Source organism: Melitaea cinxia, chromosome 10 (genome assembly GCF_905220565.1).
Source record: "Melitaea cinxia chromosome 10, ilMelCinx1.1, whole genome shotgun sequence".
Taxonomy (NCBI): Eukaryota; Metazoa; Arthropoda; class Insecta; order Lepidoptera; family Nymphalidae; genus Melitaea; species Melitaea cinxia.
This window is the reverse complement of record NC_059403.1, coordinates 7,439,094-7,456,439: the sequence shown is the minus strand read 5'-3', so window position 1 is coordinate 7,456,439 and position 17,346 is coordinate 7,439,094. Positions and strand designations below refer to the sequence as shown.

General features: G+C 38.9%; 2 protein-coding genes and 1 long non-coding RNA gene across 3 annotated transcripts in view; 1 reads left to right on the top strand and 2 right to left on the bottom strand.

Annotated features, from left to right (window-relative positions):
- LOC123656929 (cilia- and flagella-associated protein 52) overlaps window positions 1-1,833 on the bottom strand; it is a 21,380-nt gene extending 19,547 nt beyond the window's left edge. The window contains exons 1-4 of the mRNA XM_045592541.1: window positions 1,788-1,833; window positions 1,205-1,467; window positions 378-582; window positions 142-277 (exon numbers count right to left, since the gene is read on the bottom strand). Of these exons, the coding sequence (XP_045448497.1) occupies window positions 142-277; window positions 378-582; window positions 1,205-1,467; window positions 1,788-1,833 (650 nt within the window). The remainder of the gene's footprint in view (window positions 1-141; window positions 278-377; window positions 583-1,204; window positions 1,468-1,787) is intronic.
- The window catches only part of LOC123656932, a 20,873-nt gene extending 3,527 nt beyond the window's left edge, over window positions 1-17,346 (top strand). The window contains exons 2-3 of the long non-coding RNA XR_006743620.1: window positions 3,140-3,150; window positions 17,296-17,346. This is a non-coding gene — a long non-coding RNA (uncharacterized LOC123656932). The remainder of the gene's footprint in view (window positions 1-3,139; window positions 3,151-17,295) is intronic.
- On the bottom strand, window positions 13,835-17,242 carry LOC123656930 (baculoviral IAP repeat-containing protein 5). The gene is made up of 2 exons (XM_045592542.1): window positions 16,873-17,242; window positions 13,835-14,282 (listed from the first exon to the last, which is right to left on the bottom strand). Exons 1-2 carry the CDS (start codon window positions 17,146-17,148, stop codon window positions 14,151-14,153), a joined length of 408 nt encoding a protein of 135 aa, XP_045448498.1. The 5' UTR covers window positions 17,149-17,242; the 3' UTR covers window positions 13,835-14,150.

The window sequence follows — 17,346 nt, the reverse complement described above, 5'->3', positions numbered from 1 at the left end:
CGGTTAGGAACTGTCTGCGCTCTACGATTGACAATTGCCCGCCATAATATATACCATTACCCCCTGTAAAATGGTGATAGCCTGTAGTGGACCAACATACGCTATTGTGTACTGGGGCCGTTAAAATTTCGTTTTACTAACGTGGTTCCCGCCATGCCGAATGTATCATCCTGGTTGACGGCTATGCACCTGACACATCTTCGTAACTTTCCCAGTGACACATCTACCACATCCAAGTTCTTGCTCTCCGCTCGGATGTTCCACACACGAAGATTAGCTACAAAACATTTTTAGGATATGTACATGGTGCATCTAGCAGTCATTATTATGCGTACTTACATTAGTACTGGAAAGATAACGTGAAACATTTCACTCACAATCTCCTCCAGTGACAAACGAATTGACCCTCAGGGACAGAGGCGTGAGGGTCATGGCGTCCCCAGTGGTCAAGCGAGCGGCTGCCGAGGTACCGGTGGCGGCGCCAGCAGCACAATCCCATAACACAACACAACCGTCGTCTCGCCCTCCAAGAGATATCATGTAACGCTCATCTGATGAAAATGCCAAAGCCTCCACTCGCACCTAGTGATATATAATAAAAATAAATAACGATTTAAATACATATTGGTATACCTACTTATATACTACCTTTAATGTTTTATGCTGAAAATAAAATTTAGCTAAACCAAATTTAGTAGTTCTACGATTTATTGTTTAAAGTTTAGAATGGAAATAACCGAGATAAAACATATGAAAGGATGCCATGCTCCAGGTTTTAAGCTATACTGGCTTATGAACTGTTAACCATCTCGTGATGTTTGACGAAATCTTCACGTATTAGTTAATATTTTGTGACACTTAAATTCCCAAATTTAAGAGCAGCGTAACAATATACCTACCTATCTTATCTTAATATAGGTATATAAATTACGCGTCACGTTGTTTGTCCGCGATGGACTCTTAAGCTACTTTAACTATTTTAATCAAATTTGCACACCGTGTGCAGTTTGATCCAACTTGAAAGATTGGCTATATTTTATTTTGATATATATATAATTTTATATTTAAGAAAAAAAATAAGGCGGTACGAAGTTCGCCAGGTCAGCTAGTAACATATAGATGAATCTGAGGAGGTACTGATACACATAATGATTCAATCACACCCCTCACTGTGATAAACATATAACTATTATTTATTTACTACCTTATGTAATTCGTGACTTCCGATCATACTCTTTTTCTTGAAGTCCCATAATTTAGCAGACGCTTTAAAACCTATGTGGTTTATTTGACCGGAACCAATGTAAGTGCCCTTAGGAGATACAGCGACAGTGGAAACGCTGTTGGTATGCCCACTGAGGAAGTACATCTTTTTAGATTTCCAATCTTGGATGCACACCTTATTACCCATAGGGTATACAATATGTTCTCCATCTGGATGAACCTTAAGGCCACGAATCGCTGAGCCTAAATAAGAAATATTTATATATTTTTTTTCTTATATTATATATTTATATTTGTGTTTGTATTAGACATTGAAATATACAAAATATACTTAAACAAAAAGAATGCATGAAACAACACATAATAAATACAGTCGAAATAAGAACTTCTTCCTTTTCATGAATAACCGGCTATGATGTAGGTATTTAAAGTCAGAACAGATATTCAAAAATATACAACGCAAATCTAATAATTTCAGTTTATAAATAGTACAAATTATAAGTACCTACATACTTGAGATAGACAACTTTTTGTTTGTTAACTTTTTAATTTATTTCACATACCATCAAACCCTATAATAGCATATGGTTCTAAATTCTTCACATCCATTATTTATCTACTCAGTCTTACGATACAAAAAAATATTACAAAAGCAAAATTTCAAAACTAAAACAAATCAAGTGCAAATGAAGTTTTGACAACATTGTTTATTGTTTTCTGTTGCTAAGTAACGTTATAATTTTATATATCAATAGGTACCTACGTGAAGCAAAAAGTTTGTATCTCTTTTTACGATACTTGCGTGGACGAAAGAGTATGAAATTTCGCAGACTTATAGATTTATAATAATAATAATAATAATAATAAAAGCCGTGTGGTTCCCGGCAGAGTAGAATAGGACCAACCCTTCCTACGCCTAGGGTGTCGTAAAAGGCGACTAAGGGCAACAATAGCTGCATAACTCCCGCGCAGCCTCCTTGGAGAGCGTGAGTGCCTCTCCAAGTGAGTATATTAGCACTCAAAAAAATACAATGATGGAGGATGATTTAGAAAGGCGCATAGGGCCGCTGCCTGGGGGACGCCAGGGCGCGTCTGGAGCTGGCGCTGGACGTGGCAGCATGCGGGCCGCCAGCCAACCCCGCCGACCGGCACCACCACCTGACCGGTCGGGTTATCCACCATCCCCACCAGTTGGCTTGGCGACGACAGAGTCCCAAGGGACTCAGCATTCGTTGCCCGCCGCTGGTGGAGTACGTCGCATGAGATGGACACCGAAAATGAACGAGAGTGTCATGCGTGCGTACTATAGGGCTGTAGGACGTGAAACCGGGCGGACTGGCTACCGGGCAGTAATGCACCGCGAGTTCCTACTGCTTGAGCCTACGCTAACTGTTACGGAACAGAACCTGGCAGATCGAGCTCGGTACATCCAACGAAAGGGCATATTTGACGCCGCCGAGCTCGAACGATTTCGACGTGAGGCTGCTCCTGAAGTCGAACCCGTGTCCACGGTGCGCAACGAAGTGTCAACGCAACAAGAAGGCGTTCGTAGCGAAGCGCCTGTGGAGGTGATCACTGAGGGAGCAGTCGCCCAAAAAGTAGAACAGATGAGAGGGATCTTGCAAGAGGCGATTTCCGAGACTCGAGGCGCTCCTCTGGAAATGAGACCGCGACTCTCTCGCCTCCCCCTCAATGCCGCGACGCGGAATGCCATTGAGGCAGCCAACAGACTGTTGCCGCCCTATTTGGAAGGCAGCCTCAGCTTGGAGGATACGGGTTCTATTCTCTTCGGCGCCGCTCTAGCGGTGCACCGCCTTGTCGGAGCCAAGACCCAGGAGTCTGGACGCGCTACTCATAAGAATAGCGACGTACCAGCCTGGAAGAGGAGAATAGAACGCCGTATCAACCTGGCCAGGGCCCTCATTGGTAGGCTGCTAGCTTTCAGGTCGGGCATTACAAGGCCAAGGATTGTGCGCTCTGTTAGAATGGCCTTCAACGGGCTAGGCATCAGCCTCGATCAGCCTGACATAGCCGATAAACTAACGGAGCGCATCGACGGCCTGAAGCAGAGAATCGCGGCATGGGGAAAGCGCATTCGCAGGTACTCTGAGAGAGTTGAGCGCTTTCGACAAAATCGCCTCTTCGTGAGTGATCAGAAAAGGTTCTATAGAAAGCTGGAGAACCCGATATCGAGCTCTGCTTCCCTAAAACCGACTACGGTTGACCTCGTCGCCTTCTGGCGCAACATATGGTCAGGGGAGGTGGAGCACGAGGAGGGCCCTTGGATTGCGGCGGTTCAGGACGCATGTGCTAAAATCGAACCGATGAACCCAATCGCCATCTCTACGGAGGACATCAGTGGTGCGGTCCGGCGGGCTCCGAACTGGAAAAGTCCGGAGGCCGACGGTCTGCATCACTACTGGCTGAAAGGGCTCTCGGTCTGCCATGCGACCTTGGCTCGACAATACCAAGAGTCAATAGATCGGAAGACACTCCCGAACCTTTTCACTACCGGGATCACTCACTTAGCTCCTAAGTCCACCAACACCGCAGATCCCACCAACTACCGCCCCATAACGTGTCTGACCTCCATCTACAAGACACTGACGTCCGTTCTGAGCTGTAAGATCTCACGACATATTGGTGAGTTTAATATCTTGTCTGCAGCTCAGAACGGATGTCGTGGAGGCGGTCGCGGTACAAAGGAGCTCCTTCTCATCGACTCTGTGGCGGGCCAGCTTGTCAGACGCAACCGTCGGAACTTTTCGGCCGCCTGGATCGACTACAAAAAGGCTTTCGACTCGGTACCTCATTCATGGCTCCTGAGGGTCCTCGAGCTGTACAAGGTTGACCAGGCAGTTCGAGACTTCCTCGGAGTATGTATGGGGCAATGGAGCACGATCCTATGTCTCCAGGGCGAGCGACTGACGGGTGCGGATGACCCAATCAGGATACGGAGGGGTATTTTCCAGGGTGATTGCCTGAGTCCACTATGGTTCTGCTTGTCCTTGAACCCTCTAAGCACCCTGCTGGAGCGTTCGGGGACAGGCTTTCAGTTTCGGAGAGGAGGTACTAAAGTCTCCCATCTTCTCTACATGGACGACCTCAAATTGCTGGCACCTAACGCTGCACGCCTGCAGGAACTGCTGAAAATCACTACGGAGTTCAGCAGTTCCATCAGGATGCAGCTTGGAGTGGATAAGTGTGCGGTCGTGCATGTGGACAGGGGTCAGGTGACTCAATCGTCGCAGCTTAGTCTCGAATTAACTTCATTCAAGACCCTTTCCGAAGCTGAATCTTACCGGTATCTGGGTATGTCACAATGCATAGGGGTGAAGGAAGTGGACATGAAACAGGCAGTTTGTGAAATCTTTTTTGGACGGCTGACAAAAGTTCTTCGGAGCTACTTGTCTGGAGCCAACAAGGTCCGAGCCTATAACGCTTGGGTCATGCCCACTCTCTTGTACACCTTTGGCATACTCAGATGGACTCAGACCGAACTTGACGCCCTGGACAGAAGAGTCCGCACAACTATGACGCACCATCGCATGCACCACCCTAAGTCGTCGGTCATGAGACTGTACATCCCGCGGAAGTGTGGTGGTCGAGGCATGTTAAGCGCTAAGACTATGCATAACCGCGAGGTGTGCAGCCTCAGGGCCTACTTTGAAACGAGACGGGACAGCGCTTTGCATGGTGACGTTTCAATGTGTGACAAAGGACTAACCCCCCTAGCCTTGGCCAAAGAGAACTGGCAGAAACCGGTCGTACTGAGCACCTCTGACCGGGAGACCGTATGGATGGAGAAGGAACTGCATGGACGGTTCTACAAGGCGCTTCACGCACCACACGTGGACAGTAAGGCCTCCGTGCAGTGGCTGCGATTCGGCGACCTCTTTGGGGAAACCGAAGGTTTTGTCTGTGCAATACAAGATCAGGTGGTCAAGACGAACAACTACCGAAAGCACGTCCTGAAGGATGGCACTCCCGACTTCTGTTGAGCCTGTCGTCATCCCGGTGAGTCACTCAGGCATGTGCTTTCGGGTTGTTCCGCGCTTGCTAATACTGAGTACTTGCACAGACACAACCAAGTGGCCAAGATTCTCCACCAAGAGCTTGCTCTTATGTACGGTCTCCTGGAACAGAGGATGCCGTATTACCAATACTCACCGGTGCCAGTACTCGAACGCGACGGAGTCCGGCTCTACTGGGACCTGCCTATCGCCACAGACAGGACGATACTGGCGAACAAGCCTGATATCGTGGTGATGGACAGGGCACGGTCGAGGGTATTTTTAGTGGACATCACCGTCCCGCATGACGAGAACCTCGTGAAAGCCGAGACTGAGAAAAAACGTAAATATCTGGATCTGGCGCACGAGATTGTCGACATGTGGGGTGTGGGGTCTGCTGAAATAATCCCTATCGTAATATCTGCCAACGGTTTGATCCCGGTTAGCCTCGCTCACCATCTGAGGCAACTGGGGATCCGGGACGGTTCGCTCGCAGCCAGGATGCAGAAGGCGGTGTTACTTGACTCGGCTAGGATTGTCCGCCGGTTTCTCAGCCTTCAGCCCTAACCCCCGGCCGTTTGATCTCCCTGCCGGGGTGTATTCCTCCACCCGCTTATATTTATATATGTAAGTATAAGTAAATTTACTATATTATTTATATAAGTAGTTATTATAATATATGTATCTATTATGTATTAGGCGGGCGGAGTGACATTCAGTGAAATAATAATAATAATATTTATTTATTTTCTCACCACAATATTGCTAACAGGACATTAGATAGGTACATAATAACATGAGCACTAATATTGTGGGAGACTGGTGCCTAAGCTAGGCTCGAGGCCTGTGTTTCAGGACACCAGGTCTCCACCCCTTAAAAAAGTACATTTCAATTCTCATCATACGGGCATTAACAATTTTGTTGTAAACAATATTATATGAGATAGTAACTTTGTATATCTAAGGTTAGTATATTTTATATTATTCGTGGTATGATATGGGTTAGGTGGTGTGTGTGTGTGTGTGTGTTGTGTGGGTGTGGGTGCTAGTATGTTAGAAGTACTCTAAGTAAGGGCAGAAAGAATCGCTTCCGTGTCATCATAGTTCAATTTCTGTAACCAGCCAGTTAATTTCCGTTTACACCTATTTTTAGTGAGGTTGTATATAGGCAGAAATCTATTGATTTTGTTGTACAAGAAGCCACCCAAGCTGCAAAAGAATCGCTTTGAGAACCTTGTGGAAAACTTGCTACACTGTACAGGATTGTACCGCCTTTTGGCGTCTGACACTGACGGGTGATATTCAAGAAGTGTGTGTTGTCTTAGTAGGGTGAAAAGTATAAACAATTGGCGCACCGTTAAGACCAGCAGGCCTAGCATGCGCGCCACGACAAAATTTTGTCTACCCCTTTTCTCGTATTATCTCTCTATGTCTACAGTAGCTAACATGCGTGCACGCGATACTCTTCTCGTTACGTCAATAGAAGAGATAATCATTAAATTTTAGTGATCTGTGATATTTATCTCTACGGAAGCTAACATGACATCGTAATTTTGTCGAATTTTGTCGTTTTAGAAAGAGAAACTTCTCGTTTTCAATATTATCGACGAGAAAGACGATAAATAAAAAATAAATAAAACCGGGTGCCTATTTTTTGTATACGATGGCGTTTCCTTATTATAATTATATAATTTCGGTATACGAAGAGAGGGAAATGCGAAAAGTCGAGTGAAGGGTGCCATATAATGACACAAAAAACGTATTTGCGCCCTGTTGCTTCTTATTCTAAATAATAATAATAATAATACAACAAGACAAGACAACATTCAGAATAAAAATCAAAACAAAATTATATTAAAAAAATCAATAACTAAAAATAAAATAAAATAGAATAAAAGTAAAATCAATAATCAAAAAAAAAAAATCCAAAAATTCAAAAAATTTTAAAAATTAAAAAAAAAAAAAAACAATGCGTGATAGAATTACAATTATCTAATGTGCGACAAGATATAAAGCACAACACGAGCATATTGTTTTACATATATAATTAAATTCATTTACTTACGCCGTTTTATTTTCCATATTAGATTTTTTAAATTAGATATACACTTTTTATCTTAGCCAAAAGGCCGAGAACATTGTTAAATAAAACATGTGTCACTCGTTTGAAATTATACAAACGTTGGCTCATCCCGGTTTGGCACGATTGGTCAATAACCTTGTAAATTCAACTTTACGACATAAGAAATAAGAAATAAGAATGATATTCAGTTGTGATTATGGTTGATAATGTTTCTCTACTCGACAAGGCGAAGTCTTCGGAAGAGAATTTTGTCTCTCGTAGTGCGCATGTTAGGGTAATCGAGAAAATACTCGATGTAGACATTATCTCTCTCTCTCGTCAAGAGATATCTCGTTGTAAGCATGCTAGGCCGGCAGGACGTGATGCAATAAGTTAGCACCGATTGAGCGAGGGCAAAATAGACAGATTTCAATCGGTTAGCATCCAAGACATTTCTTATTGTTTTAAAGACGTATATAAGTTTTCGTAACCTGTTAATAATCGCATCTATATGTTCATCAAATCTAAGATTATTATCAATCACTACTCCCAAGTATTTTACAGTCTCTTTTTTTTTGTAAGCGTGTGCAGTCGCATGTAGCGTTTTGTGGTTCAGAACACGAGTGAACTTGTATGGCGTGAGTAGTAGACTGTGGTACAATGCCTTTAAAGGAGAAAGTGATGTAAGTGGTTTTCGCGATATTTAAAGTCAGTAGGTTTTCTCGTAACCACTTTGAGATAGTATTGAAACCCGACTGAGCATACCTGTATGTTTCGGCCCAAGTATCTGCAGTGAATAAGAGAGCAGTGTCGTCGGCAAAGCTGATTATTTTGCAACCAGGGAGGGTGAGCATACTCAGGTCGTTGATGTAAATAAGAAATAGAGTAGGTCCCAGTACGCTACCTTGAGGCGTGCCATAAGTCAATGTACGTTCGTTACTGATGTATTCGTCTATTCTAACTCTCTGGGTACGCTCACTCAAATAATCTTCAAAAAGGCATAGAGGTACACCTCTAATCCCTAGATTTTCCATTTTCCGGATAAGGAGGGGTACAGAAACCGTGTCAAATGCTTTGGCAATATCCAGGAATATACCCAAGACTTTCCGCCCTCCATCCATCTCTGATACTATAAAGTTGGTAAGTTCATTTACAGCATCAGAAGTGGATCTACCCGCACGAAAGCCAAACTGCGCAGGTGAGAGAAGATTGTTTTTTTCCAGAAAATTAGTAAGCCTGCTATTCATAATCCAATCCAGTATTTTTGAGAGAGCAGGAAGTACGGCTATTGGCCTATAGTTATTAACACAGCCTCGATCCCCACTCTTATAGATCGGGTGTATGATGGCTTTCTTGAACACCTTAGGAAATTTGCCTGTAGAGAGCGCATCGCGTATATTATCTATATGTTACGCTCAAAGATCGAAAACGCTCATTGAGCGGAAAAATAGCTCACAACGCGATGTGGTCACAGAAAAACATCCACATAGCGAAATTCGTGTTATGGCTCTAATGAAAACGCGCACGACGCGTTGTGGCAATCAAAGAAAGACCAAATAGCGAAATTCGTGTCGTGGCTTACATGCTATTTGATCTCAACGCGTTGTGGCAATGAAGAAAAGTCATGACGCGTTCTGACCATTCATTGTGTTAACCATATCACGACGGACAGGTTGTAACTTGTCGGTGTCGGCTCGGGTGCAAAGACGCATTGAAACCTCAGTTTTATTCATTTCTTTTCTGTTTATGAGAGTGAATTTTAATGTCAGCGCTAATTATGACGAATAAAAAAGAATTGTTTTACGATAAATTACGTGAGTTTGTGGAAACAAGCACTGATCGCAGTTTTATTATGACTACAGAAAAAGTAAAGAGAGCAAATGTAACTTGTAAGCTCGGTTTCAGAAAGAATAGCATAAACGTTGAAAGAGAATGTGCTAAATTAGGTCTACAGGAACAGGCAAACAAAATGGTTGCATTGTCTAATTTGAAATTTCCCTGTGTTGAAATTGGTACTAACGTTTTAGTTAGAGTTCCTGAAGTTGATAGAGGACGTGCAGCACCCAGGAATGTTATGTGTGTTGTCATGAGCATTAATCCATCAGGTCTCTGCCAGTTAGGAAACAAGGAAGGTACACTCGATAGACTTTATGCACGTAATGAATTTACACTTTCTGAAACCAACTTTATTAACATTTGTGATATGCCCTCAACTTCATTGTTAACACTTCGCTCGGCATCTATGTTATCGTCTGGAAGTAAGCAAGGGTTTATAATGTGCCACTGCAAAAGATACTGTATTGATAAAAAGTGCAAGTGTCGCTCCAAGAATATAAAATGCAACTCAAAATACCACAGTAATAGTTCATGTAAAAATAAATAGCAATCAAATACTTATATTTCACAATTATAGTTATTTCTAATATAGATACATTGTTGTTGTTTATTGGTGATCAATAAACATTTGTGTTAAATATTTTTATTTCTTGAAAGAATTTTAATTGTCATGAAAAAATTAAAACCCTTATCATTTTATGTGAATTATGAGTAATTTACAAATGATATGAATATTTTGTGTTCAGTGATTTATTACTTAATACACTGATTTTTTTAAATATAAAGTAATGTCAATAAATAATAAATATCGTTTATTTTAATTTATATAATTATATACTTAATATATTTGATAATGAGAAACACGTTATGCCGTGATTTTATAAAATGAAAAATATTTCTTAAGGACATCTACCAAAACGTTTCCAGCCTAGGCCTAGTAGGATCTATATCGGAAAGTAGTGTGCGTTGTAATCAAATAGTATTCCATACGCGTCATGACTTTTCTTCATTGCCACAACGCGTTGAGAACGAATAGCATGTAAGCCACGACACGAATTTCGCTATTTGATCTTTCTTTGATTGCCACAACGCGTCGTGCGCGTTTTCATTAGAGCCATAACACGAATTTCGCTATGTGGATGTTTTACTGTGACCACATCGCGTTGTGAGCTATTTTTTCGCTCAATGAGCGTTTTCGATCTTTGAGCGTAACATATACATATAATAAAATGGTAGGAAAGTCAAAACTGTACATTGAATATTTTTTTTAAAGAATACTTGGGGTGTGATCTACAATCGATACCGAAGCCAAAAATATGGTTTTTAGAATTTTTGTCTGTCTGTTATGTCCGGGATAAACTAAAAAGTACTGCATGGATTTACTTCAAATTTGGTACGAATATTATTAAGAAGTCGGGTCAACATATAGGCTACAAATTATCAAGCTATCACCTACGGGGAACGAGCAGTGAACCTTTATTTCTGCAACGGATTCTGTAACAACGTGTAATCTAACGACGCATATTTGAATGTTGTTGTTATTATGTTAATAACCACGTCATAAGCTAGCTTCACACTATAAATAAAGACATTTTGTAGTATATTTTGTATCAGCATTGCACCCGTGCGAAGCCGGGGCGGGTCGCTAGTACGTTATAATTTTATATATCAATAGGTACCTACGTGAAACAAAAAGTTTGTATCTCTTTTTACGATACTTGCGTGGACGAAAGAGTATGAAATTTAGCAGACTTATAGATTTATCTATACATATAATAAAATGGTAGGAAAGTCAAAACTGTACATTGAATATTTTTTTTAAAGAATACTTGGGGTGTGATCTACAATCGATACCGAAGCCAAACATATAGTTTTTAGAATTTTTGTCTGTCTGTTTGTATGTCCGGGATAAACTCAAAAAGTACTGCATGGATTTACTTTAAATTTGGTACGAATATTATTAAGAAGTCGGGTCAACATATAGGCTACAAATTATCAAGCTATCACCTACGGGGAACGAGCAGTGAACCTTTATTTCTTCAACGGATTCTGTAACAACGTGTAATCTAACGACGCATATTTGAATGTTGTTATTATGTTAATAACCATGTCATAAGCTAGCTTCACACTATAAATAAAGACATTTTGTAGTATATTTAGTATCAGCATTGCACCCGTGCGATGCCGGGGCGGGTCGCTAGTACGTTATAATTTTATATATTAACTAGCTGACCCGGCGAACTTCGTATCGCCTAACAGTGACTTTTAAGTATTATCACAAATCTTTTGTATGGGAGTATAGAAAAGTGTTGTTTTTAGACTTTTTCAGAAAATTTTAATTTTTTTTTTTAGAATTTTTCTCTCCGTAAGAACCATCCTCGTACTTCAAGGAATATTTTAAAAAAAGAATTAGCGAAATCGGTCCAACCGTTCTCGAGTTTTGCGCTTAGCAACACATTCAGCGACTCATTTTTATATTATAGATAGTAGAGATGCCACGAATATTCGGCAATTATTCGGTATTCGGCTATTCGGCCTCTTATTTTCGCTATTCGGTATTCGGCCGAATATGGTTAACCATTTGGCCGAATACCGAATAGCAATTTTTTTATTTCCTACGAACTGTTTTTCCGCGACTTCGCGTAAATTATAGCCCATGTCCTTTCTAAGGCTCTAGAGTATCTGTGTACCAAATTTTATTAAAATCGGTTCAGCAGTTTGGGCGTGAAATCGTAATAAACAGATATACTTCCTTATTTATGTTAAAATACAGTAAGTATTACCAAATAAATTATGAAAAACTCAAAATATTTCTCAAAAAGATATTTATTTAACCAAAAAAAGAACTAACAAATTAATATTTAAAATCTACCAGTGGTAAGAAATAAACACAACAAACAAACTGCCAGTTTATTGTCTTCATTATAAATTTCATAAAAGTTCCAAATAGGCGATTTCTTATAATTGGATTCATTTAACTTTACTCGAATCAACGGTGATATTTCTTATGGTAATCAATAACATTAAATGTTATATTTTAATAGGTATACAGTACGTACGATGCACCAACGACCAACAAATAAAGCAGGTTGTAACACGACCGTGAAGTACGTATTACTTCAGCGATGCAAGTTTAAACTCGTACGGTGACGAGTTGTGTCTTGTTGCCGCGAAAAGTACTAAGTGTGGCCGAATATTCGGCTGCCGAATGTTCGGCGCTTCGGCCAAGAGCCTCGCCGAACATTCGGTATTCGGTATTCGGCCAAATTACTATTCGTGGCATCTCTAATAGATAGGTACCTACGTGAACAAAAAGTTTGTACCTCTTTTTACGATACTTGCGTGGACGCAAGAGTATGAAGTTTCGCAGACTTATAGATTTATACAGTGGGAGTACAGAATGCTAATTTTTTTTTTTGATGATGCATGAAAAATACATTAGGGAGCGTCCTTAAGCCGCGTAGCATGGTCGAGGGGGTGAGGAGGGATAAGTTTGATTGCTACGCTGAGCTACGTAACGGGGGGGGGGAGAAGGTAATAGCAAAGCTACGTAGTTTTCTTCAGATAATTTTTTTTGTGAAATAAATTTATAATTGTTTAATAATTTTATTCGAAACAAACGTCAAAAAAACAACAAAAAACACAAAGTTCATTTCATGAACGTCACGTCGTACCAAATCTAATCTTAAACAACGTTCTAAGAGAATAATAACAAAACGAGAGAAGGAAGTACTGTGTGAGCTGGATACACTTGAACCGATTATTGTGTGTCTTGATGAGGAAGATGTTCTTACTCGAAACGAGTCTTCATAACAAAAAATATACATTGGTTTATGCTTTATATAAGGAATATTTCCCAATAATCAATAACTTACAAGAGTGGCTAAAGCCACCATTTAAGTTGACTGTTCATAGTAAAAAAATAAAATATTAAGCAAAAATTATTATTATTTATTTCATCATTACAGCCTATAAAGTCCACTGCTGGACATAGGCCTCCACAAGTTTACGCCAAAAATAACGTGAACTCATGTGTTTTGCCCATAGTCACCACGCTGGGCAGGCGGGTTGGTGACCGCAGTACTGGCTTTGTCGCACCAAAGACGCTGCTGCCCGTCATCGGCCTGTGTATTTCAAAGCCAGCAGTTGGATGGTTATCCCGCCATCGGTCGGCTTCTTAAGTTCCAAGGTGGTTGTGGAACCTTGTTATCCCTTAGTCGCCTCTTACGACACCCACGGGAAGAGAGGGGGTGGCTAAATTCTTTAGTGCCGTAGCCACACAGCACCGCCTGGCTACCTAGTGTAGTAGTAGTTAGTGACCGCAGGGCTACCTTTGTCGCACTAAAGACGCTAAGGCTAGGCCTTAATTCATGTGTACCTAAATTGAGTTTGGGCCTTTCGAGGTTAAATAATATTCTATAATTAAATGGAAATAAAAATAGCAAGTTATTATAAAAAAGCTTTTATTTTTACAATATAAATACATTGATTATTACTAGCTTAAGAATTATTGAATTTATTCTTTCATACATATTAATAAGTCAAGTCTTAAAACTCAAACATGAGAAACCCATGTGTACATACATAAAATTTGTACTTGGTAAGAAATCACAAAATTGTCTTCCTATTTTAGGGAATTTCTAATAAAACATAAAATCGAAATGTTTTTTGTTACCACTATATTTTTTTGATTATTATTAATTATGTATATTAGTATAACCCAAATTGATAACAATATAACCAAGATTAAAAAAAATCAACAATTTAAGTGTTTGGTCAGTTTCCTTCTCACTGTACTTAGTGTTAAAATTTAATTATGACTGTCCCTTTAAAATCACCTCTACTATTTGTATAGTTGAGGTGAAATTTGGTAGGCTAATAATTGTAAGAACTTTAAAGAAATAGGAGTTTTTGTTTAATTATATCAACAATACTACAGTTAATGGTTTTGTTTGGATTAGACAAACTGGCAATTCTTCACTTCTAATAATGTGCTGAACGCACATGCTACATATTTATTTACTTTTTCCTAAGCACCTTCGTCTTACTGACTTTGCTTTTTCCTCAATTTTTTCTTTTGCTAATTCTGCTGTACGTTTAGTTTCATTTATCATGTACTGCTTGATGACTGACAGGAATTCTGAAAGCTGACAGAAAAATATTTTTAATTTAAACACACAATGAACTATCCCTAATCATGAATAACAGTAATAATCATTATAATATATATAATTATTATGTATAAAAATCAATAAAATTGGAGTGTCTATTTGTAATATTAAAATAACTGCTTTTTACTAAATGCATATGGATGTTACATAGTACATATACAAAAATAACATTTTTTACCACTTTTGTCTGTCTGTTTGTTTCAGCTAATCCGTAATTCCGGATAAGTAGTAACTTAGGCTAGTTTTATTATAGAAATCTATTTATTTCATAAATCTGCACACTGAACAAAACCTTTTTTGTTAAATTCCACGCAGATGAAGTCGCGGGCACTGCTAGTAATTATGATTGTTACAATATATATTGATGATTTGATTATATATATAATATAATTATATATATTATAGCTAGAGGAAGAAGAAGGCTAGGCACGCAACATGCTCGTAAAGAATAGCAGGAACATAAATGCTTTTTTTTTCGTAGGTTACGAATGGGGTGTTTATTTAGGCTGACATAAGTCGTGAAGGTTAACCCACCAACAAAATATATATAAAATACCCTCCAAACCTTGGTTTTTTTAAGTACTACAAAGCGGCCAAGTATGTATGTTCCACAATATGCCGACTTCGCCTTGGCCATTCTTGCAACCCTGTCTTTCTAGCCAAATTAAGAATAAGAGACAGCTCCCTTTGTGAATGCGGATTAGACGAAGGCTCCCCTGAACACATATTTTTTAGCTGCTCACAAAATGTATCCTCACTATATAATTTTCTTCCGCCTGTTATCCCACGCCCTACTGATTTTAAATCTGTGCTATCCTTTGTACATACACCATTTGTTGATACTTTGTGTGCGTTTATTGTAGAAAATAACATTAGACTATAGAGTAATGTCCTACTAACCTTTGTTGTGTTTTGTTCTAGGTAGAGCAACAGTTTCTTTCAATATCGGTAAAAAAAAAAAACTTTTTTCTTTTTATTTAACTTGTACTTCCACAATTATTGATAAATAGCAAAGTCAGTCTTGTCAATGTCCTAACTGAACAACAGACACTCACCGAACATTGAAGCATCTACTCTGATACTGGCAATTCCGCAAGGGTGCTAAAGCCAAAGAAGAAGAAGAAGAAAATATATATTTTAAAATATATACATTACGCGTCACATTTTTTGTCTGTGATGGACTCCTAAACTACTTCACCAATTTTAATCAAATTTGCACACCGTGTGCAGTTTGATCCAACTTGAAAGATAGACTATATTTTGATATATATAATTATTATACTAAAATTGAAGTTTGCCAGGTTGGTTAGTTATACTATATATAATCAAATCAAATCATGATTTGTACCATAACTATCTGTAAATATTTAGTTCTTAAGTTGTGTTCATTCATTCATTCATTCATTTATTCACAAGCACAGAAAAGTTAGAAAAAAATAAGAATGAAATATAATCATAAAGGCGAATTACGACCATCCCTCTATGTAAAATTAAAATGACAATCATGCAATATACATATATTACAAGTAATAATCTTTTAAATTTTTGTTTCAATACTATATACCATGCCTCGGATACCACGTTAACCATAGTCGGTCCCGGTTGTTATCATAACTACCTGATAGCTATTGTTACTCATAGTAGGGAACATATCCTTCAACCCCTAGTGGAGTAGTGTGGTGGATTAACCTTAAATTTTTCTCCTACATGGAGATAGAGGCCTATGCCCAGCAGTGGAATTGTTACAGGTTGAATCATATATTTATACATAATAGACTTATAAACATTAAACCTAAGTTGGGAATGAGCCACCCATCCTTGGAGCTGAAAGCAGGGCACTGCATATTGTGCCAATGGGCCGATATGTATTTAAGAACTTTTGACTAACACAGAGTATTAGAATAAACTTGTGATCTATGTCCATTAGATCAGCTAACTTAGCATGCAATTTATTTAAAACAATGCTGAAACAATGAATATATGACACAATAATCATTACAACTCTTGAACAATTCTCGTTCATGAGAAATATTAGCCTAAACTCTAAAGTGATAAGATGTTGTCACGGTTTGTGTATTTGTATTGTGTCATTAAAAAAGTGGCTAGGCTTTAGATTAAGAACCGCATTTTGAAATTAGATAGGTTAGGGTTATTTTTTTTGTAACCAAATTATGTCGATAAACAGTCTTATTTGGTAATTAGATAGGTTAGGGTTTTTTTTTGTAACGAAATTATGCCAATAAATGCTCAAATTTTGAGCTTAGATAATTCGATGGTTCTAAATAATCTAAAGCCTTACCAAAAAATATTTTCTTTTCATTGTACTGAAAGGAGTTCAGTGTAAAGCGTTTATTTATTGGAATTATAGAAGACAGTGATGCTGCCTACATTGCTGTAATTGTTACATTTACAGAAAGCTCATAAACGCCTTCAATAAAATAAAAAGCATTAAAATAAAAGGTTATGGCCATTGATGTATTGGCAATATAACAGACGGCAAGATCCAGATTCTTCAAGCATACATATAGTAATAGAAATCAAACTATTAAAAATGAAAAACATTTACTAGCAACTCATCTTCTTTTTTTCCTAGCTGAACAAATGCGCATTTAGCGGCATGGCTTTTATGTTCCACCCAAGGGTCATCGCTGGCTTCCCAACCATCTAATTCTTTTCCACAGAGGAAACACTTCGCAGCATCCGCGTCTTCATCTCCTGTTGCCACCGAATAAAAACCAGCTTCGGCCATATTACGAATATTACATTTATTCTTATCACCAAAGGGCCATTTCTTAAATGTTTTTATTCTCTCATCAACTAGAAATAAAGGTGGACTTTCCATTTTCAAAGAAGTAAGAAATTACTCTTTATAATGGAAAACGTAAATAGCCGTTACATTTAAAACATTGATGTGACAAGTGTGAACTGACAAGTGTCAGTTGTCACTGTTTTTTTTTTTTTTTTTTTTTTTTTTTGGACTGCACGTTAGTGCATTGCCAATGACGAGCAGGAATTAAGAAAAATGTTCAAAAATTGTGGA